Consider the following 26,135-nt stretch of genomic DNA (forward strand, 5'->3'; position numbering starts at 1 on the left):
CACAAAAGAGATTCAATAGATGCTTTATTGAAAAAAACGTGACAGAACAATGGAAATCACAAATTTTGATATTTTGTGCAACCTTTCTTTCCACAAACTACAGACTACCAATTTTTTTTCCAAACTGAACTACAATATTTCTTGCGAGTTGGTCACGTACAATTTTCACAGTGTAAGAGAATATCCCTCGATTCTCAATAAAGACCTCCCAATTGTTTCAACTTTTTCGATTTTTTAAGGATGAGGACTCTCAGCAATTTCCAACAAAAACATAAACGATTACTAGTAACAAATGTTGCTGTTGAACTGAGTTCAAGCGAACGTGAGACTGCAGTAGCAATCGCTCTATGAGGGAGACGAAAAAATCTCTTTTCGTTCCTATCAAAACTCATTTCTGAAGTCATACGCCAGTTCATAGTTTAAAGTATTTCTGCAAATCCAGACAACATCTTCCTTTACTTGTACACGACCGCAGTAACCACTATATTCGAAAATAAGAAATTCGTGAATCTGTGTTTTGCCCAGCATGTTTACGCTGAATGTTCGCTGAATGTTTACCAACACCCAATTATCCGCAAAAAACTCATTTAAAAAGGTCTGGATCCGAAACGAGAGCTTATTAATAGTGTGTGTTTTTGTGGATTGAAGTGTCCTGAAGAATTTAGTTCCGGAGGAGTGGAAAGAAGAGGGAGTTTCCATAGTATCTAAGGAAACTTGATGAAATAGTGAAAAAATGTTTCAATTTAGAGAAGACAAGTAGAGGAGATGATACGCGACATGAAGCTAATAGAATTACTGAATACAGAGAGAGAGAGAGAGAGAGAGAGAGAGAGAGAGAGAGAGAGAGAGAGAGAGAGAGAGAGAGAGAGAGAGAGAGAGAGAGAGAGAGAGAGAGAGAGAGAGAGAGAGAGAGAGAGCAAATACTTAAAGGCATCACCCCCCGAATCTGGGGTGGTACGGATTTCCGGTGGAGTATTCTTATGAGGGATAGTAGATTATGGAGAATAGGGTGATTCCGTCCATTTCTTCCTAATTGCCGTAGAAAACGGTCCGGAAGATGCGGCACCGCACAAGGTTGGCGCGCTTTAATCGAACTCCTAGTAGAAAAAAGTGCGCCAGAATGCCCGAGGCCGTATCTTCCGGGCCCTTTTGCCGGCAATTAGGAGGAGATGGACGGGATCACTCTTCTCCCTAAAATCTACTATCCCGTATAAGACTACTCCATATGAAATCCGTACCACCTCAGATTCGTGGGGCGATGTCTTTAAGTTTGCACGTGTCAGTGCGAAAAGGAGGAACACTCCGAAAGAAATTAATAAATCATTTGAAGAACTTTAGAGACCTCTGTTTAGTCAACGAGGCAACAAAAATACCGTCCGTTTTGCTTGTACTGCAAATTATGCTTTACAGTCGTTTCTTTTGCTAAATCTCCTCACCTCCTAACAACACACACATTTTTCCGTATAACATCAAAGAAGCCCTTCAGCTCCAAAAAGGAAATCACCAGTTTGTCAAATCACGAAGAAGCAATTCGTTAAGGATTAGGGTTCGACGAAATTACATTGCATCGTCGATAAACACCGGCATCACCGATTGCTGCTTAATTTAAATCGCTCGTCGTGGGGTTTTCATTTCTTTCTGATGGCAAAAAAAAAATTAAAGGGGTGGCTGATTTGTAAGTGAACATTTGCTCATGTATATTCTCATTATTTTCCACAAAGCACAACAAAATACATCTTTTAAATCACTGTTCTTGAAAGATATAGAGCCTACTGTTTCCGACAGACAAGATGTACGAATAATAATGATATCAAAACGAAAATTCTAGAAAAAGTAAGAATGTAACTGAAGCTTCCAGAAAATAAAATCGTGATCTTCTTTGGAAGTGAAATACAGGTATGAACTTTTGATAAGCACAAATTTCAACTTTACAATTTAATACACCCACAAAATAGCTGCTAATACAGACTAATATTATTCTGTTCAAATGCATCGAAAAAAGTGATCCTTAGATGTGAACTTCAAGTTGAATTCTTACCGATGCGGCATATTTCTCATCAGTCGAGTACTATTGTATACAATTTGACTCGAACAAGTTTGAGCAAGCAGTGAACACAATAACAGTGAGGATTTTCAAAGAAAATGTTGTTAAACCTTTTATTAAATTCGGTGCCTATTTACGATCATTGCGGAACTAAACGCTGAAGTGGGCGTGAAAACGAAGTTAGCGAAGCAGAACTGGAAGTATGCCGTCATGCGTGGTAGACATGCTTTGCTCTGGCCGATGATTACAACTATTTGATCTGCATGGAAGAAAAACTTTAAAAAGAGTAAGAGCGGAACCTTTCGAAATTTGGAGGCCTTTCTCGGAATATTTTTAGAGGAAAAAGTGGGAAGATGTGCCAGACCAACTTTATGCATTCTTTCGAATCTCTATGTTTTCAAAAGTAAAAAGAAATTCCTCGCTGCATGCTCATTCTTTTACTCCTATTGAGCAGCAGAACCGACAAGAGTGAACAACGAATCGAACACGGATATTCTCATCGATCTTCGCAGGGTTTTTTTTTTGGGAAATGGGTTCGTAGCTGGAAATTCACGAGCTCTGCCGCCGAAACAGTACTAGCGTGCTCAAAAACTCATCACGGCTTCGATCGTCACTGACGGTGCAGCTAAACAAACCATACTAGCAAACCGAAATCTACTCCTTATCCCTTCGAATGTCAACGATTTTCCCCTTCCGACTATAGAAGTTCTAGTTGATTGGCTAGAAAAGCATTTTCCAAAATTCACCATACTTAGTGGCAAAATACAGCAAGCAGACATAAATTCATTCCTAGAATAAAGGAAGAGAAACTGATTCCAGAGAGTTTTCTTTTCAAACTGCGACATATTATAGGTCCCATGAAGAAAGCTTTATATATCTATAATAACTATAATAGAGCTATATTTAGCTCTATTATAGTTCCTATGGAAGTTGCAATGTTAAACGTGCGTAAATGCATATTGCTGATTTGTAATGAGGGTATTACCCCGACATGTGTAATTCACGTTTAACTTTCATGAATGCCGCGATAACGATTATTACCTCGTTTTCAAAGCACAGCATGACCTAGAATTATAAAATCGAGAATTGTGAAGAAGGATGATGATAAAACAAATTAAGAACACTAAAATAATAAAAGCCTTGTAGTTATTTCTCTACTTGTCCCTTCAAATTTTCTTGCGCTATCTCTTATGCTCCCTCGCTTTCTTCACTGTTTCCTAATTTCCTACCCAAGGACTTTCCTTTCTTCATCTTTTTCCCCAACAAAAAATACACGTACATAGTTGTTCGAATCCCTGGTAACATGACGGTCCTAAAAAAAAGAGAAAAAGACTAGTAACATTTATGTTTTCTTGTTATGCCAACGAGGTTTAGGTGGAACTTTTTTTATTGGCCTGACGTTTCGACGAACTCGTCTTTTGTCGTCTCTCGTCCCCTAAGGCCTGAAAATGGTTCGAGGTCTTTGATACCATGCATATCCCATCAAACTCCTCCTCTCTCCTCGCCAAGCCTCGATATTGTTCCAAGTACACCACGCAAGACCTTCGAAAGGAAAACAGCTGACCAGTTCCACCGACTAGTGGGGTTGGCAAACCACCGCATTCTTTAAGATTTTCACCAAGGCGAATGAGATCTACGCACTGTGCAGTATCCTTAAGTACTGGTGTCTGGATAACGTTAAGGAACTGCATGTGGGGCAATCTTATAGCTCACAGAGTGTTACGAACGGCAAGAAGTCATTGGTAATTGATAAGCACTCATTTTTGCTATTATTCATTTGGGCTAGTAACACACATTTTGAAGGGATAATTCTTAATTTATGGGTGGTTGTGGTGCAGCGGTTAGAAGTTCGGCTTCCTGCACTATCGATCGGAGGTTCGAATCTGCCCTAGTGCTCACAAAGCCTTTCATTCTCCGGGTCGATATATGGGTAGCAGACGTGTCTGGGAGGATAAAAACACTGACTTCACCCACCGGTTAGCCCTTGTGAGTCATTGTATAGGCCAGTTACACAGTTCGTAAAACCTCTAACGATTCTGAATTGAAGTGAACGTGGGGCGCATCTCAAGCGGATTGATTAACGCCAGAAACTTTATCTTTTAATTCTTGATTTATCGGCTTAAATATAGTACTCAGGAAGGATAGCGACTCGTACAGAAATGTAAATAGCAATGGTAAGAAAACTTGTAACAAAGATTCCAACATTGCTTCTGGTCACTCTAGCGATCTTAACATCCAAATATAAGACAAGAAAGAGAATTCCAGAATCTAGTTGACAATTTCATTTCCTCTCGTTGTTGCGTATCAACTGTAGATCAGATGCAACGACATTATCGAGCTTTCCGATGCACTGGAGTGGAATTGACGATGTTTTGCCGTTGAGATTGCGCAACGGTTCCCTGGTGACTGCTATTTTGCTGATGTAGTTGGGTAAGTGTGTCAGAGAACACATTTTTGCCAATAATTTTGTAATTCGCACTTGTACCTAATGTGTGGATCAAACAAATGTACATGAAGCACAGTTTACTCACTTACAATATATGTGAGCAGCAGAGGTACGACTCCTAACAGAAATTGAGACAAAAGCGCAGCAAACTTCTATTATCCTTTCCGCTGTGCCCAATAAACTGGCGCCGGGTCAAATCTTCGTGGGTTCTGGCATGCGGGGTCTGATGAGGGGTAAGATTACCGGCGTCTTTGATTTTACAGGCCTTGAAGAATTTAACCGAAAAGTTATTCAGAATAAAGATAGATAAAAATCTTGGTTCTGCTCAGGAAAATACTACATGATTCAACTCTACAACGCCAAGATCCTAGGAAGATCGAACATGAGACTATCCTTAGTTAGTTTCCAAAAAAAACAGAAAAGCTGATCTATTGACATAAATTCAAAATTTGCACCCGCACAGCTCAGTTGGGTACTATTTTGTATTTTCTTCAACCTTCTTCAACCTTCTTATCTTTTTGTATTTCTTAATCTCTTCAACTGAACAATTACTTTAATAATCCATTCCGACGAAAAATCTCAACGCTCGCAACACTTTCGCTTACAGGGGCAGTTTATAATATTTTTAATTTCGCTGCGCTGTCCTAGTGGATTTTGAGTGTCCTAACAATTTTGGACTTCGCAACCAAAGTAGAATTGAGTGCCAGTTGCTGTTAATTTATACTGTAGAACTTAAGAGACAATGCCAGAAGTAGAAGTAGTGAGAAAGATGGGTCATTGTCTGCTCGAAAAAGTTCAACAAAATGAATAGGAGCGCCCACACATGTGCTCCTATTCAATTTGTTGGACTTTTTTTCCATTTAACTGTTATGAATCCTACACAGTTTCAAAATTTTAGTGTTGCTGATGAAATCTCGCATACATGAAGTTTTCAAATTAATGACAAGTATACAGTTACGTTGCGTAGTTGCGGTTGCGATGTAGTTGCGTTCGTTCGGATCCGCCGTAGTGTCCACCAAGCATTTCATCCCTCCGGGGTCGATTAGTTGGTACCAGACTTGTCTGGGAGGATAAAAACACTGACTTGACACATCGACTAACCCCTGCAAGTGGATTGTATAGGCCACTTACACGATCGTAAACCTCAAACGATTCTGAATTGAAGTGAAAGTGGTGATGCATCCCGAGCGGATTAATTAACACAGGACACTTTACTCTTTTTTCCTTTATAATTGCGTTAAAAAGTAAGTAGTGGTTGTTACGACCTCGGAGATAGCGTAGATCAGGTAAGCCACAGTTCCAAATGTTAATGTGTTTCAATCATCGCTCAGAACTTTATCAGCTAACCTTCCTCGCTTGCGGAAAAATCTAAATGATTGTGAAGAGATCATATGGTAAACAAAAGCAACATCCAATCTGTATATAAACTAGCCATTAGCAGTCGAACAGTTCATTTCAGTAGGTTACTGTGTGGTAGCTATGGATGAGTTCCTCCAAAGTGCTCAAGACAAGGTTCAGAACAAGGTCAGTTCCGCACATGTTTGTCACGACAACCAAGCACGCAGGCCTAGTCTGAACCTTCTGCGCGTTTCAGCTTTCAGCCTTCAGCGCTACCAGATCTTCAAAGACTAAATATCGTACTTTGGGGGGAGAACGAAAAAAAAAACCACAGCGCGAGAGTTGTTCCTGACTCCACCTTAGTATCGCTGCTCTTGAAGAATCAGTCGTGAAGCAATTCTGCGGTGTAGTACAAATTTTAGCAAAGTTAGGGGAACGGAACAAAGCTTAGGGAAGTCTGAGCTGTTCCTAACACTCGCGCAACCTTAATAAGTATTAGTTTCTACAGCTGCGACTGTAGAACTGACTAGATGTTTTTGCAATAGTGATAGAAGGGAAAATAAAATAGACTTATTTTAAAGTATAATCACGCGAATCGGTGTACGCACGTCACACTCACATCAAAACGGAACCGCCTTGTACGAGGTTTCTACAGAAAGTTCAGTTTCACTGCTACAAGCCACAGCCACATCGTTACAACCAGTACTGAGTTCTTCCGCTTCGTAAATGAATAACAACACTGAGCGGTATGTCCGTGATTAGTGACGTGATATCAGGCAAAAGTTATCTGTACACCGAAAGTATGAGTTTACGCTATCAACAATGAGTGATCATGCAATAGCCAGGATCATTCAAAGCGTCGTCGCAGTTAGAGCACGAGCTCTGAAACTTCTACTGATCTGGGGAACTGTTAAATTCATTGGACTTGCAGTTGGACTTCGAATGTTTTACCCATCAAACGCTATTTTTTACGTACTGTTTCGCGACCGCATACGAACCGCAATATGAGTGTCTGTGCTTGTTACGTTTTTTTGTGAATCACTGCTCAATGAAAACATTCCACTTTTTGATTGAAGGCAGCATATCCTGAAACTGACGAAGGGAACTTGGAGACTCCGGGATGTAGATTACGAGTGTGAGCCTGGCTCCACTCATTTTCCGCTAAACTTCCTTAAAAAAAGGTGTAGGAACCGTGTTTGTTCCTACGAAGAACATTACAGCGTGCGCATTATACACGCACCGATCCCCTCAGCTGCCTATTCAGTGGTTTCACAGGAATACGCTGACGATGAAACCTCATTGATCTTCGACCTTTCAGTCGCGGACGCGGCGCGTGTGCAGGAGTGGAGTTGCATACCTCGTAGGAACAAACGCAACTTTCCACGTCACTTTTCTGGAAGATTGGAGGGAATTGAGTGGAGCACGCTCATACTCGCAATCTTCACCCCAACTCTATAATTGCCCACGTACAACCCAACATCGTCAGCTTCGTGATAGGATGCTTTTAAAGGAAATTACGTTTGAACGCGCTTCAATAGGCTATTGTAGTCGCTAAATAAAGGACTCCATGATAGGAAAGTGACATGAATCAGCTCCGAAACCTCCTTGAAGGGCTCTGATAATGATCCGAAGCGCTGATATGAAAGAAATTTCTGAGAGTGGATGAAAAGTAGTGAAGGACGGGACCTGGAAACCGTAACCTCGACGAGTAAAACTAGGGCCCAGCTGTGAAATAGTGGAACCCAAAGGATCAATGTGAACACTAATTGCTATAGCCTCCCTGCTAGTGCCCAGAAATTCGCGGCTGCCCCAGTCTGTTCGTTTACAGATGTGAAGAAACTAAAACTCTTCACCGGAGCTACTAAGACGGAAAGCACGATCGTGGGCGATTTCCTCCAAGTCTTATGTAGATGTTTACATGTGAACAGTTTTTAATAAAAAATGTATCGCGTGTCGCACGCAAGTAGCCACGTCTGGCGCACCGCTAGAGTTTGGTCAACCATTTTTGTCTTAAAGGACCAGTTTTCAACGCTAATTTCCATCACGAGACGGGAACAGCATCAGAGTCCATTTTGAAGGAAATGGATTTCGATGGAGCTTCGAAGTAAACCTAAGCTTACACTGGTCTTTTTCCGTTCTATCCGTTTTTCGTGACATAACGTATGTCTTTCTATATGTAAGTTATGAAGAAAGACATCTGTTGTGACGCGAAGAACGGATGGAAAATGTGTTGCGGCGTGTGATAGCCCTTCTCCTACATTTTTTCTATCTCGAAAACAATTAACGGATAGAAAAGCTTACGAATCCTTCGGAAAAAAAGTACCGTGACTCGTTGAGTCCCCGTTGGAACCACTGGCATCATTACATCCGAGCTGCGTTTATGCGCCAACGCCATTATTAATAAGTGTTACTAGATGAATGACTACAGATGAGGTAATGGCACAGAGTCGTTGGAATATTCCTGAAAACAAAAACACAAAGAAATGTACAGGAATAACGCACGGCCATGACGCGATAACACTGACATGTAGGAGAAAATCCAGAGAGCTCTAGACATGGATGCATCCCCGGACCTCAATGATGACTCATATCCCGATGTGGCAATAGTTATTCATTTCCGACGCTGGAGCAATTAGTTGCATTGTATGCACATGTGTAGTATCACAAAACGTTTTCGATTGGAGATAGGTCCTGCAGTGGAAGTAGATTGCTGCCTTGTGTGGTAGCTTCTTGTTTCGAAAACAAAGGGTTGTCAGAGACCAAATGGCACAAGATCTAACATTTGAATCTTTTCTAAAGGTTATCCTCATGAAGTCTATTCCGCTTCTCCCTATAGAGAATTTATTGCGAATTACTGAAGTTCGCGGTTCCTCGCTAGGATGCTTTTTTCTTTGCTGTAGTCCGCAAAACGCTCATTTTAGTCGATTTAGAAATGGTGGACAGCTCGCTGGCTCGATGATCTGTCAAAGAAGACTGATGTTGATGTGGATACGGTAGGTGAACCTTATCACTCATAACTAGAACAATTAGTGAAGTTTTATCTTTTAAGAAACTGACTTTAAGTTTGGATTAGAGCATGATATCATATATGGAGGACATATCTGGCACTTGCTTGTGTATTTCTATTATTGGCGCTGCAATACTCCCGTAGTGGGGATTTATTGCACAACATATGAACTAAAAAGTGGAGTTTCTATATGAATGATCTCCTAGAGAAGCTGTGAATAGAAATAGTATGTCAATTATGTGATAGGATAAACAGGAACTTTGAATAGGGAAGCAACAACAAGAAAAAATGATTTATTTTGATGAATGCCAACTGGAGCACAGCACGCAGCACTCACAACAAAGGATGTGAAACTGCTTTTGTGATCCAAATATAGAGTGGTACAACGGAGGCTGCAGTACAATGATTCATGAAACAAATATTCTGAACTCACGAGAATAGTTACACATTGCCAAGATACAATTATAGTCGAATATACGCTTTACGATCGTCCATCTTCGTACACTCTCTGAGTTTTGGTAAGGAGTCAGGGAAGTCCCCGGGCCAAAAAAGAGATTTCCAGTCATTGACCCTTGCCTCGCATTAGAAACTGCACTCACCAGACAGATGCAACTACAACAAGAAGGTTTTAACATGAATGGAATTGGAGACGATCACCATTTGTGACGACGACCAGCATATTTTCGCAGCATTTTATGGAGCCGCGTTTCCATTGGGAATTAGACGAGACGTCTCTCAGATAATTGTTGTCCATCGCTTGGACTGAAATGTTTAGTACTTGACGCAGGATTTATCATAGCGATTTCTGAGTCGTTATGTCCAGCACAGACACCACAACAGAATCTCGCTGCACACCACAAAGTGTCGCAAAAAAAACCAGGAGAAACCCAATTAAACATAGAATAAGTTCAATTTCAGCTCTCAAAAGCCATAGCCGGAGCGGTGTTCGTCGCTTGTGCATGCACTAAACAAGCAAGACTTCTCTGCAACAGTATTCTCATAGCAGTTCCATTGATCTCCACATTTGGATATCCAAAAGAGGCCGCGTCAAAGGACGATATGGTGATTTACTGGTAAGTTTGAGTCACTGTTTCTTACGAGACAAAAAAAACATCCCGATCTTTAGCTCCTTAGCTATGTTCTGACTAAAACTTGCTAGCAGCCAGGGATCGAGTTTCGCTTCCTGCAGAACAAATAAGATTCGCTGGCAGAGAACTTGGGCATTGGAAGGGAAGAAATGTAGCTGAAATTGAAGGAGGAATGAATATTCTAGATTTTATGCCTCACTGAGTATAAATGGCTATGCGTGCTATCGTTTGCAGCTTAGGTTCGCTCATCTATGTATAATAAATGAGGTAATGATTACGAGTAAAACTGGTGATCTCTGACTGAAGGTGCCCTTAGCGAAAAGATGATTTCAGAAAAGGCATAAAAAACGACTTTGCTCATTCGTTAGAAACAAAGAGGAAATCTTCTTTTCCTAAGCGAAAGCTCTAATTACACGAACGATCTCTTGTGATTAGGATCGTTTCTGGGTGGACGAACGACTCAGCTAAATCCCCTCCAATGTTTGTTCTTTTATTGTAAAATAAACTCTGTTACCTGGCATCTGGCAGGAAATTTGTTATTTATGTGACAAAATAATTGCAGCAAACTGAAGTGTTTCTGCAATTTAAACTACTGGGAAGAAAAGTGAAGTTGCTTTTCCATTTTAAATCTAAAAACTTAACATTAGAATGGTCAGGCACAAATCTCCATTACGATAGTTTCTTTCCAAAAAAGAATCAAACCCCTTAATATTATGGGTACCCGTAACTAATCATTTCAGTGGAAAGAAAAAAAAAGAATTTACTTACTTTAATTCCATCTTTAGTGCAATTTCCATCCAGAACCTTTTGCCACCTCGTTCGTAAAGTTGCCATCCCCTGTTCATAAAATTTCATTCTTTTGAATAAAAATATGATTCTAGGTGAACCCGCATTTCATCGATATTTTTGAGAATTTTATTCCTGGAAAATGTTAGATTTGTCGGAAAAAATAAAAATCAGATGGTCCTATGTCTGGATAGCATGAAAAATGTGGTAAAACCTACCACTATATGTAGCTGCCTTATTCTTTTCTGAGTTAATCTTGCTGCGGGCAACCTGGCATTATCGTGCTGCAATTGATGCGGAACCCATACACCCTGTCTGTGAACCTGCAACGCAATCTTTCCAATCAATGATCGAAGCGGATGTACGAACAATGCAGGTTCGGCGAAAAAACAAACCTAAAACAATCAGAAGGAGAAGTAGAATAAGGAATAACAGTGAATGATTCCATTTCAAAGTTGCCCTTTTTGGAGAGGAGGGTAAGGCAGACAAAAATGAGTCAACAAATAAGGACACTTCTGACATCGACTACACTCTATCCTCGTTTCGACAAAGTATAAGATTCGAATAAGGAAGATATTAGTATATATATATATATATATATATATATATATATAATATACCAGTCTGAATGTCCGGCTAAAGCCGGACTTCAGACTTTCGGTGGTTTTAGCTTCGCTCCCCTTCAGTGATCAATGAAAGTTGATAGTAGTGGTGTTTTCTGTAAAACTAGATTTGTGTTTTTTTAACAGCGCTTTCCTTCTCTTCTTTATATTATAAACTAAGGCGAAAGATTACGGAGCTTCCTTCTAAACGCGTCAATTCTACATTTGGAGAGTATTCGACCATCAGCTACAAACACTCCTTCGATGTCAGATTAATGTAGATACTATTTGAAAGCATTACTCGAAGTATGGGTATTCCTCCTGATTTCCCCCAATAGTTATCATAGAATGATGTTTTAACATAAAATGACGTGAAAGACATCATCCTACTGATAAAGATAACGTTCCACGTCAGATCAAGTAAACATCTTGTTACTATTTTAAACAGCCGTTTGGATGCGTGTTTCCACTTTCTAAGAATGGCATGCTACAAACTTGAGGCGAACAAAGAAGGAAGTATGCACACGGAGGAGTCATAAAGGTCAAGAGCAAAGCGCCCAGTGGTCACGGCTATGAAACGGCTGCAACCATTTATCTTTTGCGTCATGCACCCTGAGTTATTGCGCACCAATGACTGGGTCCACCGATGCCGGTGGATCCATCGCACCTCCTTCTATAGGTATCTGTCGGCGGCGCACCAATCCGACGCCGCTGGACCCGTCGCACCCCATATTATGGCTTCCTGGCGCCGGTGGACCCGCCACACCCCCTTCTATAGGTATCTGGCGCCGGTGGACCCGTCGCACCCTATTTTATAGCTTTCTAGCGTCGAGGCATCAACTAGACGCCGGTGGACCCGTCGCACCCCCCTTTTTGAATTTCGTGACTCACACACACACTCACACACACACACACACACACACACACACACACACACACACACACACACACACACACACACACACACACACACACACACACACACACACACACACACACACACACACACACACACACACACACACACACACACGTGACAGAATAAGCTCGTTATTATATATACCAGTCTGAACGTCCGGCTAAAGCCGGACTTCAGACTTTCTGTGGAGTTTGCTTCGCTCGCCTTCACTGATTAACGAAAATTAATATTAGTGCCGTTTTCTACGAAATTGGATTTGTGTATCTCCAACATTCTTTCTTCCTTTTTTATACTATAACTAAGGGTGAAAAATTTCATAGACATCTTCCTAAACGCGTCAGTTCTACATTTCGAGAACATTCGAACTTCAGCTTCAAACACTCCTTATCAGTATATTATAGACAAAATCTAAAAGAATCACGCGAAATATGGGTTTTCCTCCTGTTTTCTATAAACAGTTATCAAAGAATGATGTTTTAACATAAAATGACGTGAAAGACATCATCCTACTGATAAAGATAACGTTCCACGTCAGATCACGTAAACATCTTGTTACTATTTTAAACAGCCGTTTGGATGCGTGTTTCCACTTTCTAAGAATGGCATGCTACAAACTTGAGGCGAACAAAGAAGGAAGTATGCACACGGAGGAGTCATAAAGGTCAAGAGCAAAGCGCCCAGTGGTCACGGCTATGAAACGGCTGCAACCATTTATCTTTTGCGTCATGCACCCTGAGTTATTGCGCACCAATGACTGGGTCCACCGATGCCGGTGGATCCATCGCACCTCCTTCTATAGGTATCTGTCGGCGGCGCACCAATCCGACGCCGCTGGACCCGTCGCACCCCATATTATGGCTTCCTGGCGCCGGTGGACCCGCCACACCCCCTTCTATAGGTATCTGGCGCCGGTGGACCCGTCGCACCCTATTTTATAGCTTTCTAGCGTCGAGGCATCAACTAGACGCCGGTGGACCCGTCGCACCCCCCTTTTTGAATTTCGTGACTCACACACACACTCACACACACACACTCACTCACTCACTCACTCACACACACACACACACACACACACACACACACACACACACACACACACACACACACACACACACACACACACACACACACACACACACATACACATACACACACACACGTGACAGAATAAGCTCGTTATTATATATACCAGTCTGAACGTCCGGCTAAAGCCGGACTTCAGACTTTCTGTGGAGTTTGCTTCGCTCGCCTTCACTGATTAACGAAAATTAATATTAGTGCCGTTTTCTACGAAATTGGATTTGTGTATCTCCAACATTCTTTCTTCCTTTTTTATACTATAACTAAGGGTGAAAAATTTCATAGACATCTTCCTAAACGCGTCAGTTCTACATTTCGAGAACATTCGAACTTCAGCTTCAAACACTCCTTATCAGTATATTATAGACAAAATCTAAAAGAATCACGCGAAATATGGGTTTTCCTCCTGTTTTCTATAAACAGTTATCAAAGAATGATGTTTTAACATAAAATGACGTGAAAGACATTATCCTACTGATAAAGATAACGTTCCACGTCAGATCACATAAACATCTTGCTACTATTTAAGCAGCCACTTGCATGCGCGTTTCCACTTTCTGAGAACGGCATGCTACAAACTTGAGGCAAAAGAAGAAGGAAATAGGCACACGGAAGCCATAAAGGTGAAGAGCAAAGCGCCAAGTGGTTACGGCTGTGAAACGGCTGCAACCATTTACCTTTTGCGTCATGTGCACTAATTTATTGCGCTCCAATGACCGGGTCCACCGACGCCGGTGGATCCATCGCACCCCCTTCTATAGGTATATGTCGGCGGCGCACCAATCCGACGCCGGTGGACCCGTCGCACCCCATATTATGGTTTCCTGGCGCCGATGGACCAGTCGCACCCGCTTCTATAGGTATTTGGCACCGGTGGATCCGTAGCACCCCCTTCTATAGGTATCTGTCGGCGGCGCACCAATCCGACGCCGGTGGGCCCGTCGAGCCCCCTTCTATAGGTATCTGGCACCGGTGGACCCGTGGCACCCCATATTATGGCTTCCTGGCACCCGTGGATCTGTCGCACCCTCTTCTATATTTATTTGGCACCGGTGGACCCGTCACACCCCCTTCTATAGGTATCTGGCGCCGGTGGGCCCGTCACCCCATATTATGGCTTCCTGGCGCCGGTGGACCCGTCGCACCCCATATTATAGCTATCTGGCGCCGGCGCAGCAATCCGACGCCGGTGGGCCCGTCGCACCCCTTCTATAGGTATCTGGCGCCGGCGCGCTAGTGCAACGCCCGTGGACCCGTCCCAGCCCTTTCTATAGGTATCTGGCGCTGGTGGACCCGTCGCACACCCTTTCATAGGTATCTGGCGCCGGCGCACCAATCCGACTTCGCGTTACCCGTCGCAACCCATTTTATAGCTATCTGACCCCAGCGCACCAATCCGACGCCGGGTGGACTCGTCGCACCCCCATTTTCGAATTTCGTGACACACAAACAAACACACACACACACGGACTAAGCTCGTTATTATATATCATGATATCATGACATTATATTATCATGCTATATAATAACGCGCTTAGTCCGTGTGTGTATGTGTGTGCGTGTGTGTATGTGTGTGTGTGCGTGTGTGTGTTTGTTTGTTTGTTTGTTTGTCTGTGTGTCACGAAAATACTCCATAATGATGCAAAACTCTGCTCCGGTGATGTGCTGAACCATCACCATGCATCTGATAGACGAGCACTCCACCTTTTCACCACTTTTCACTGTTCCAAACTTTTCACTGTGCAGGTATATATGTTGGCTTTGATAAAGCAAGTTAGTTTCTTTCATATGTTGGAGAAGGTGAATAAACATTTATGTTAATGTATACTTCCAAATTTGGCTGTTATCATGCTTTATAATAACGGGCTTATTCTGTCACGTGTGTGCACCTCTATGTGTGTGTGTGTGTCTGTCAAGCAATTACAAAAAGAGGGAGACGAATACTATGGCGTCGGACTGCGGCGCCGGTGCCAGGAAGCTATAGAGTGGGGAGGGACGGGTTCCACTGCGTCGTTTTGGTGCGCGGAAACCCCAACGCGGTAGAATGTGTTTCTATGGTCCTTTCACATATCCATTTCCCAGCATGTCTCCCTGATGCTGCTAACATCCTTTAAAAAGAGGAAACACACGTGCGAACGGCTGATCAAATGCAATACATAGCAGCCGATAGTAGCGATCTGACGTAGGACGTTATTTTTATCACTACGATAGTGATATTCACGTCATTCCATGTTAGCACATCATTCTGTGCTAACAGTGAAGAATAGAAGAAGAAGACTTCGAATGATGTCTCCAAATTGTGGAGGTTTGAGAGAAACATAGATGTAAAATTAAGCTGGATTGGTCTCCAAATACAGAACTGAGCGTTTAAGGAAAAACCATAAAATCTTTCATGTACGCCTAAATTTTCGGGTAAGAAGAATTTAAGAAAGCATTGATAGAAAAAAGCAATTATAATTTTCCAAAAAAATGTCGCTACTGTTATTTCTGTTACTTCTTATTGATCGGTGAAGGCGAGCGAAGCGAACACCAAAATGAAGAACCAAAATAAGCTCGAAGTCCGGCTTGAGCCAGTCGCAGCGGAACCCTGACCAATTACGCCGTGCCCACCTCGCGGCGGCATTAAGAATCCCGAAAAGTAGCCTGGAGTTAGCTTGAATTTCCAACTCAAGCTATGAAAGCTCCGCACAGTGGTATGTAGTAGAAGAACGAAGTGGAAACATCAGCACTTGAGAGAACAGAAGAAATGCACGATTGCGGATAGTAGCACTGGGAAGTAAGCATAACCTGCTGCTTTCACTGATGCAAAAACCTCTTCTATTTAGTAGGCCGTGCAACCGTTTTATTCTTCTCCAAATTCAGACCAGAATTCAGACAGAGAAAATACAACACTTTGCTCCTGGTCATAAAACGCTTCACTCATATAGACAAAAACAACTAAAAAAAAACTGGAAAGCTGTGTGACTTAGTGTGTTGTTCCATCTTGAAATATATGGCCACAGATGAAGTCGGCGACCAAAACTAGTTCTCTTACGTACTGCTAGCCCTAGGGTTGAAGAAGAAATAAATGGTCTAAATTTTATGATTTAGAAAAATCTTGAGGATATTTCGACTACATATTCGCTCTACTATAATTATAGATGGATGCTGTTCACAAATTCATATCTTTTTTTTCAGAAAAAAATGAAAAATTTTGCTTTTCAACCCAGACCGTGGAAGTAACATTCCGAAATTACTAGCAAATAACAAGTCTAAAAGCAAGACAATCCGACCCACAGGAATTAGTAAATAATTGGAACAATCCTTACTAGTTAAAAAGTGAGACAAATTTGTGCACTTTTGAGATGTTTCCGTAGTGGAAATTAGTGTAAGTCTGGGAGTCAAGAAATCTTGCGAGCGTTCTTAATCGTTTCCACGCTCAAACGAATAGCTGTACGCACTTGCAACAGCTTAAATAAACTCTTTTGAAACCTCTTCTCAACCTATGGCTGCGTAATCTGAACTCAAAATTGATAACGTGAACAAAAAAGTCTTACTAACAATCTTAACTTTCAGGGGTGTTTTCGGAGTACTTACCATATGCGACACTGGATTCGAAAAATTCCCTCTTTACTATGATTTGAAACTTCTACTAGCTTTGATGATGTTTTTGGACCCTCCTAGACTTGTGGATAAAATCAAAGATATATTAAATGGGAAGGTAAGCTGTAACGTCTTTTGCCTGTATATGTCATCCCAAGAAGTTCTGCTGACATGCTTCTATATTTTCAAGAACACCGATTTGGTGAAGGAGGAGAAAACAGAAAAGGATAAAGCTCCCCCTCCAAAGGTCAGTCTTAATGTCTATTGACTTTTTCAGTTAAGGAAAAAATACCAGAAACGTATAGTGGAAGCAAAAGTAACCCTAGCTACCAATGAATAATCAATGTTGGCAAAACTCGGTAGTTCTAGCCTGTCCACTCCTCCCACCCTCTTCTCTTCTAATTTTTACTTAGATATTAAGGAGAACTTCATTTGGGACGAAAGTCAACATAAAGGGAGCATTTCCCAAGTGAGGTTTTTAAATTCAAACCGGGAAAAAAATTCCCTAATGTGGGGCTCCCATTGCGCATTTTACTTCAAATCGTGGACAAACTGGTACAGTAAAAATGTCGGTTATAACCTAAAAGAAATGAAATGAATTCGTTTCTTTTTCGGTATTACGCAAATGTATCATAGATTCATCTATTACGTTTCCAGAAACGTCCTCCAGGTTTCTCTGATCCATGGTGGGCCGCATTTTCCATAGAGATGATGTTCGATTTCATATAAGTAATTGGTCATCTGACAAATCCTGAATTTTTTTATCTCCAAGTCCAATTTCGCACTCGAGATATGTACTGAAACGCGAAGATACTGCACTATCACCACCTTCCTTTCCCAAGTTATCTCACTAATTGCTAAGGATCGCTATTGATCGCCAGCTCGTTTAGATAATTAAGTAAGAACTTATAAACTTCCCAAATATTTTTTCAAAAAAGAATCTTCGCCGTATCCAAAACCTCATGAAAAGTTTTGAATTCTGCTCTTTTGAAATGATATTAGATAAAAACAGCTTTAGAAATGGCTCAAAATACACTGGTGCGCTATGTGGAGACTTTAATGCTAAGCAGGGCATCGCTAGCAAAATCTCGTATCATTGGATTGTTCACCATGAGAAGTAATTATGCACCATGATACTCACTGCGCAAGCGAGAAGAGTGGCTTTCTGTTCAGTTAACCCGAATCAGGTACATTTATTCTCATGAGGATAAATACAAAGTGACCTTACTCTCCGTACCGTATATATATATATATATATATATATATATATATATATATATATATATATATATATAGGGGCGGGTGTGGCGCAGTCGGTTAGAGGTCCGTTGTAGCCACACGGTCGAGGGTTAGAATCCGCCCTAGTGCTCACCAAGCCTTTCATCCCTCCGGGGTCGATAAATTGGTACCAGACTTGTCTGGGAGGATAAATACACTGACTTGATCATCGGCTGGCCCCCGCAAGTCATTGTATAGGCCAACACGCGTTCCAGAACCTCAACGATTACGAATTCCAGTAAAACACGTTAGCGCATCCCAAGTGGATTGATACGCCAGTGACCTTATCCTTTATATGTATACCTGCCGAAACGTCCGGCTAAAGCCGGACTTCAGGCTTTCTTGTTGTTCGCTTCGCTCCCCTTCACTGATCAACAAGAAAAAACAGTAGCGACATTTTTGTAAAATTACAATTGCCTTTTTCTAACAACGCTTTTGGTTTTTCAATGAGCGCGTCAGTTCTACATTTGGAGAACAATCAAACTTGATTTTACATCTATGTTTCTCTCAAATCTCCGCAATTTGGAAGCATTATTCAAAAAATGAATCTCCTCCGTTTCCAACTAATAGCAAAGAAAGATGTGCTAGCGTGGAATGACGTTAATATTACTATCGTAGTGATAAAAATAATGTTCTACGTCAGATCGCGTAAACTTTTAGCTACTATGTATTGTATTTAAGCAGTCGCTCGCACGTGTGTTTTCTCCTTTTGAAAAAAGGATGTTAGTAGCGTTAGGGAGACACGCTGGGAATTGGATATGTGAAGGAACCATAGAAACCCACTCTACTGCGTTGGGGCTCTCGCGCACCAATCCGACACAGTGGAAACCATCTCTCACAACTCTCTAGCTTTCTGGCACCGGCGCACCATCCCGACTCCATGGGACCCATCGCACCACATTTTACCGCGCTGGATCTGCAGCTTACCAAACCGACGCCATGACATTCGTCTCCCTCTTTTTTTGAGATTTCTTGATTGAGACACACATACACAGACGCACATACGTGACAGAATAATCCCATTATTATACAGCATGATAATTTGCAAATTTGGGAGTATACAATCACATAAAAGTTTATTTACCTTCACTAACATATGAGAGAAACTAAGTTGCCTTATCAAAGTCAACATGCGTTATAAAGCTTTGCACAATGGTTAAAAGGTAGAGTGTTTGCCCATGAGTTGCATAGCAATGGTTCGGCACCTCACCGGTGAAGAGTTCTGCATCATTATGGAGTATTTTCGTGACACCCAGACAAACACACACATACACACACGGACTAAGGGCGTTATTATATAGCATGATATATATATATATATCATTATAGCACAATATATATATATATATATATATCATGTTATCATGATATATATACAAGTCCCTTTCTTTCTCATTTTATATATCAAACAACCTCTTGATACATTTTCCATTGCAAACTCGATATCTGACAGTCAATACTTTGTAGAAAGTTTTGTCAAAATTGAGATTTCAGTACTTTTTACAAAGTTTCGTCAAAGAATATCATAGAATATCATAAGAAATCATAAGAATAAGAATACAAGATAATAATATCATGATCATGATCATGATATTACTATCTTATATATTCATATATATCATGATATCATGATATAATATAATATCATGATATCATGATATAATAACGGGCTTATTCTGTCACGTGTGCGTGCCAGTCATAAAAATCGAAAACGGGTGCGACGGGTCCACCGGTGTCGAGTTGGCGCGTCGGCGCCAGATACCTATGAAATGGGGTGCGACGGGTCCACCGGCGTCGAGTTGGCGCGTCGGCGCCAGATAGCTATGAAATGGGGTGCGACGGGTCCACCGGCGTCGAGTTGGTGCACCGGCGTCGTAGAGCGGGTAATGTTAATGTTAATTACAACTACCAATGGAGGTTAAGCCCGTGCTATATTTAAAAACTGTAATTTCAGAAACCCGAGGAAAGCACACAGAAACCTCCAGAGGAAGCGAAACCTAAGGAAGAAGTGAAACCTTCAGAGGAAGCGAAACCTAAGGAAGAAGTGAAACCTTTAGAGGAAGCGAAACCTAAGGAAGAAGTGAAGCCTCCAGAGGAAGAGAAACCTAAGGAAGAAGTTAAACCTCCAGAAGAAGCGAAACCTAAGGAAGAAGTGAAACCTCCAGAGGAGGCGAAACCTAAGGAAGAAGTAAAACCTCCAGAGGAGGCGAAACCTAAGGAAGAAGTAAAACCTCCAGAGGAGGCGAAACCTAAGGAAGAAGTAAAACCTCCAGAGGAAGAGAAACCTAAGGAAGAAGTAAAACCTCCAGAGGAGGCGAAACCTAAGGAAGAAGTAAAACCCCCAGAGGAAGAGAAACCTAAAGAAGAAGTAAAACCTCCAGAGGAAGCAAAACCTAAGGAGGATAGCACTCGTACAGCAATCCCTCCCCAACCCGGTGAAGGAGAGAAGAAGGAAGATAGCACTCGCACAGCAATCCCACCCCAACCCGGTGAAGGAGAAAAGAAGGAAGATAGCACTCGCACAGCAATCCCTCCACAACCCGGTGAAGGAGAAAAGAAGGAAGATAGCACTCGCACAGCAATCCCACCCCAACCCGGTGAAGGAGAAAAGAAGGAAGATAGCACTCGCACAGCAATCCCTCCACAACCCGGTGAAGGAGAAAAGAAGGAAGATAGCACTCGCACAGCAATCCCTCCACAACCCGGTGAAGGAGAGAAGAAGGAAGATAGCACTCGCACAGCAATCCCACCCCAACCCGGTGAAGGAGAAAAGAAGGAAGATAGCACTCGCACAGCAATCCCTCCTCAACCCGGTGAAGGAGAGAAGAAGGAAGATAGCACTCGCACAGCAATCCCTCCCCAACCCGGCGAAGGAGAGAAGAAGGAAGATAGCACTCGCACAGCTATCCCTCCCCAACCTGGCGAAGGAGAGAAGAAGGAAGATAGCACTCGCACAGCTATCCCTCCCCAACCTGGCGAAGGACAAGAAAAACCACAACATGTATGCACGTGCAAGCCTGGTGAACCTTGCCACTGCAGCCCTGAATCTGAAAAACCTAAGTGTAATTGTCAACCAGGAAAAACCTGCGACTGCAAAGAAGGGAAAGAAGGATGTAAATGTCACTTTTGCCAATGCGAGCAGGGTTTGGTATGTAAATGTAAAAACGGTAAACCTCCCTGTTCGTGTGATCCCGGGAAGATGTGCCAGTGCCAGCCTGGAAAAGAAGGGTGTAAATGTCCACTCGAAAAGACCTGTCAATGTAAACCGTTATGCCTGTGTGAGCCTGGAACAACATGCCAGTGTACTGAAGGGAAGGAAGGGTGCAAGTGTCAGATCTGTACATGTGAACCAGGCTCAGTATGCAAATGCAAAGGTGGGAAACCACCGTGCAAATGTAGCCCAGGCACAATTTGCAAATGTGAAGCCGGAAAAGAGGGATGTCAGTGCAAACTTGATCTTACTTGTCAGTGCAAACCATTGTGCGTCTGTGAACCAGGCACAGTTTGCCAGTGCAAAGCAGATAAAGGATGTCAATGCCTTGTGTGTATATGCAAACTCGATGAACCTTGCACATGCCACCCAGAAGAAATAAAAGTAGAGGAGGGTAGCACCGGCACGGCCGTTTCTCCCCAACAAGGAGAGAAGAAGGAAGAAAGCACTCGTACCGCCATTCCCCTGCAACCATGAGAAGAACAAGAACAAGCACATCATGTATGCCTATTAGTTCTTATGTTACACGTATTTTTCGACTAAATTTTTTCTCGCAACTCTTCGGTGACAATAGACAAAAAACCATTTAAAACATATTGACGTTTCAATTCAACAAACAGTTGTGACTACGTATCGTAATAGCATTGTAGCTTTCATTATGTTTACTGCCGGTTCGCATTAGAAGAAGAAACATATGTGTGAATGACTCATACTACGATAGCCGTCCGCATGTTTCCGTGTCTCTATTAGTATGCTTGTTAGGTTTTCAGATGGAACATTTATTAGCCTGACGTTTCGGCTCTTTCGCAGTTTTGAGAGGATTAGAAGGAAGTTAATTGGAATAATGTCACGACCAATTTCTGTTTCGTGAGCTAGTGTAACGCATTCGACATCATAATCCTTTCCTTGGTGTGCTTCACATCTGTTCCTTCCAAGTGTCATCAAGATTTCACCCCGTCCTCTTGCCATATGTTCAGTAATCTTACCCCAAGTCTCCTGCCGTAATTTGGACCGCTCTGTGGCTAATGATTGCCTGATATTATGTGCGCAGATCAAGTATTATTTCGTCACTGGTGATCCTACACAGAACTACCTTCCCTCGTGCACTGTGCAACGACAAATCTCTTGAAGGATTGTGGAACTGACCGAGGGAAATGTGGTGGTTGTCAATAAACGTGAGATTATTTCAGGTAATCTCTTTTTAGACCTTTAAAGGCGGAAGAAAAAAGAAGACGTCAGGATAGTAAAAGTTTTATACAAAAACCTTGTAGCACACCTATAGAAAACAGTACGATAATTGAAGTAATTGAAAGGGAAGGAGAAAGGGAATTAATTTGTGGGCTAGCTTCCGACAAGGTCCTTAACTACAAGGCATTGCGAACACATTGCGTACTTGTTGTAATAAATGTTTTATCTCTAAACTGCGGGATCACCTTACGAAACTATCCGTGAATCAACTCTCTGATTGGCAAGGGCCTGCGCTATGAGAATGACCCACAAAAAACAAAGTAGACGTTCAGTTTATGGGGACGGCTAAAGAATAAAACACAAACTGGGAAAAAAAACCACGAGTGACACTAGCTGACATGAACTAGCTGACTGGTTGACACATGAAACAAGCGCAGAGATCTATGTATGTGGATGATAAAGTGCTCAAAATGGAAGGAATCTGGGAGAAGTTGACGGACCAGACGCAGCTGAATTTCAGAAAGAGCTAGACACATAGCAGAGCTAAACCGCGGTTAATGCACCGTCTTGCACTTGCTGGGCGCCACGTCTTTGTGACCTCGTTGTAGGATCAGTTTCGGAACTAACCCAGGTAGGAGATCGAAGCAGTCGGTCACATTAATTATGAAGTTTACTAATTCATTAAAGACAGCACATCAAGAATCTCGCGTTGTGAGGGATTCGCGGGAAAAGCTATAGATAGGTTTTGTTATAGTGTGCCTGCGAGGTTTTTAGATGGAACCTTTATTTGCCTGACGTTTCGGCTTTTTCGCCGTCAGCTATAGATGGGGTTGTAGAACGCGGGATCCAGGCTAATTCCGCTCTTCTCTCTCTAATCGTCGTAAATAAACAGCATGGAAGACGCAGACGCAATTCAGCTGCAAAGCGCCACCTTTGCACATGTCCCGCATCGACGTGCGAGCAGTTGGAGATCGATTAGATCTCTTCGCCAGCGCGTTCACGTTAAGCGAATGTATAGTCCGGTGATGGCATGAAAACGTGTACCTAGAGGCGCGTTCTAACGTACCTCGCAGGAATTATAGCGGTTCCCACGTCGTTTCTCACGACGGTTAGGAAGAAATGAGAGAAACCACCCCAGATTCTGCAGTCTACAACCCATCTTCAGCTTTTCCCGTAGATTCGTTCACCACGTCCGATTCGTATGCTGCTTTTGAGAAAGGATTTTGTACGAGCTGAACATGTGTAATACTTAGTGGCTGTCCTGTTGCTGCACTGACATATTTAAAGGCATCACCCCACGAATCTGAGGTGGTGCAGATTTCAGGTGGAGTATTCGTATACGGGATGGGAGACTACGGAGAGGGAGGTGATTCCGTCCATTTCTTGCTAATTGCCGTAAAAACGGCGAAGATCGCCGAAAACGCGCTAATGACTTGAAAAATGGTCGAGATGGACCTATGGGCCGTTTTAGCATAGAAAGGCGGAATACCCGCATCTTAGAATACACAACAGATTCGGTCTAACTCGTTCCTTATTGCACCTTGGAGCTTGTTGCCATTTGTTCGAATCTAGTCATACAACCAGGTACGAATACACTGGATTTACTATTTCAATGAGTTCTGCGCCTATGCGATCAAAATCTTGGTCACGTTCGCTATTTTGCATTTGTCTAACTGCTTGCATTGTAGCGGGTTTGGCGCATGGAGGAGAAAGGAGTCAAAAAAAGAAGAAAGGTAAAAAAAGAAGAGAACCCAAGCGAACTCTCCCGGGTGCGCTACAACAACGCGATGGGTGATCACATCAGAACACAGGCAAGGCATCACCCCACAAATTTGAGGTGGTACGGATTCCAGATGGAGTATGCGCTACGGGATAGTAGATTCTGGAGAGGAGGGTGGTTCCGTCCATTTCTTCCTAATTGCCGTAAAAAAGCGGCACGAAAGATGCGGCGTGTGCACAAGGCTGGCGCGCTCGAACTTCTTGTAGAAAATAGCGCCGTAACGCCCGAAGCCGTATCTTCCGGGCCGTTTTTTTTACGGCAATTAAGAAGAAATGGACGGAATCACCCCCTCTTCATAATCTACTATCTCGTATACGAATACTCCACCTGAAATCCGTATCACCTCAGATTCGCGGAGTGATGCCTTTAAAAACAAGTATCAGTGGCCGGATGATGTAGATACCTCTGTACGCTTATCTCGCCGGGAAAAAACAAATTCGGTCTCTTGTCTGCCAAAGAAAGCAACTATTTCATACAAATGAAGATCTTTTTTGATTTCGTTATTTCATTAAACGATCCTTTATATCTCATCTGAGCCAGAGCACATTTCTCTGAGTTTAGTGAAGAACAGAAATACATCGCGCGTAGAACACTGCCAATGAATGGCTGTTTTTCAACCATAGTTGCCCTATGACGTTTATTTCATTTTTTTTCAAATGTACGTATGTTAATTCCTCTCCACTCGTTTAACCTTAGTTAAAAGGTTCCTTGTTCGATCTCGCATAAAGTATCGTTAGTGAGGGAAGCTATTAGATTCCATAACAAACATGTAATTCATCACTGGACAAACTTATGGTTCAGTGGAGATGAAAAAAAAGTAACGAACAATGAGCTCGTCATGGAGCAATTTGATTTTTTATTCTGTAGTGTTTCTGCTCTTTTTCAAATTTTCACGTATCCTTTACTGACTGATTTGTTCTGGCATGTGAATTGTTTGTTATCAAAATTTTTTTGAAAATAGCAATGAACAGAAAATATGTGGCTATTCTATCGCTTCAGAGTTAAAAACTTGAAAGCTTAAGGTAAAAACGTTATAAAAAAAAGACGCTTGAATTTCTTTTTTCCCTTAGGGTAAGGGTTGGTTAGGTTTGTGGGAAACAGCCTTATAAAAAGGTTGTCAGAAGATAAGTGATTTTATAAGACCAACAGTAAGAGTAAATTATAAAAACTTCAGTAATAAACTCAACAAGTAAGGGGGTATAGAAATAGAAACGATTTGAATTTGATTACGGCCAAAAATATATTGAAGTGATATCTAAGTGGTATGACTATACAGTACATGACAATACATGCATATATTCTACCTATTAGCTGTCGGAGAATGGAAAAGATTGAGAAAGGATTTCTTACAGATCTAATGTTTCCTTACTTATTGGTAGAAGCCATAGCTATCCTATAGCTATGAAGCAGGGGACCTAAGAGTAGAGCGTTCTCATTGCTTTGCTTGATGCACCCAGACATTTATTTGTGAAATGACAAAAGCAATACATATATATATATATATATATATATATATATATATGTATATATATATATGTGCACTTTTTCTATTTATTTATTTATTTATTTAAATAATCATTGGGGCTGTGTATGTTACCGTTCGTGGTGGCCCAGTTTTTAGTAACGCAATCAGGCATCAGACCATATACCTTGGGAATAGTTTGGAATGGAATTCCGCCAATGGGTGTCGATTAATATTGAAGTACGGACCAGGAAGAAGCTTGAGCAAGAGGACTCTTACCATTTGTAAACAGGACGCTGCAAAGTAAACGCTCCCGGTTTGATT

General features: G+C 41.9%; 2 protein-coding genes across 2 annotated transcripts; one reads left to right on the forward strand and one right to left on the reverse strand.

The window, feature by feature from the left end:
* Nucleotides 1–3,414: 3,414 nt before the first annotated feature.
* RB195_002774 (uncharacterized protein) lies at nucleotides 3,415–3,735 on the reverse strand (the record flags this gene model as incomplete). Its single annotated transcript, XM_064200175.1, has 1 exon — nucleotides 3,415–3,735. The coding sequence occupies one exon, from the start codon at nucleotides 3,733–3,735 to the stop codon at nucleotides 3,415–3,417; it is 321 nt and encodes a 106-aa protein (XP_064056056.1).
* Nucleotides 3,736–5,969: 2,234 nt separating this feature from the next.
* RB195_002775 (uncharacterized protein) lies at nucleotides 5,970–21,858 on the forward strand (the record flags this gene model as incomplete). Its single annotated transcript, XM_064200176.1, has 6 exons — nucleotides 5,970–6,014; nucleotides 8,759–8,821; nucleotides 9,754–9,908; nucleotides 16,866–17,010; nucleotides 17,083–17,139; nucleotides 20,125–21,858. The coding sequence occupies 6 exons, from the start codon at nucleotides 5,970–5,972 to the stop codon at nucleotides 21,856–21,858; spliced, it is 2,199 nt and encodes a 732-aa protein (XP_064056057.1).
* Nucleotides 21,859–26,135: the final 4,277 nt, after the last annotated feature.

Source organism: Necator americanus, chromosome IV, assembly GCF_031761385.1.
Source record: "Necator americanus strain Aroian chromosome IV, whole genome shotgun sequence".
In the NCBI taxonomy this organism is placed as follows: domain Eukaryota; kingdom Metazoa; phylum Nematoda; class Chromadorea; order Rhabditida; family Ancylostomatidae; genus Necator; species Necator americanus.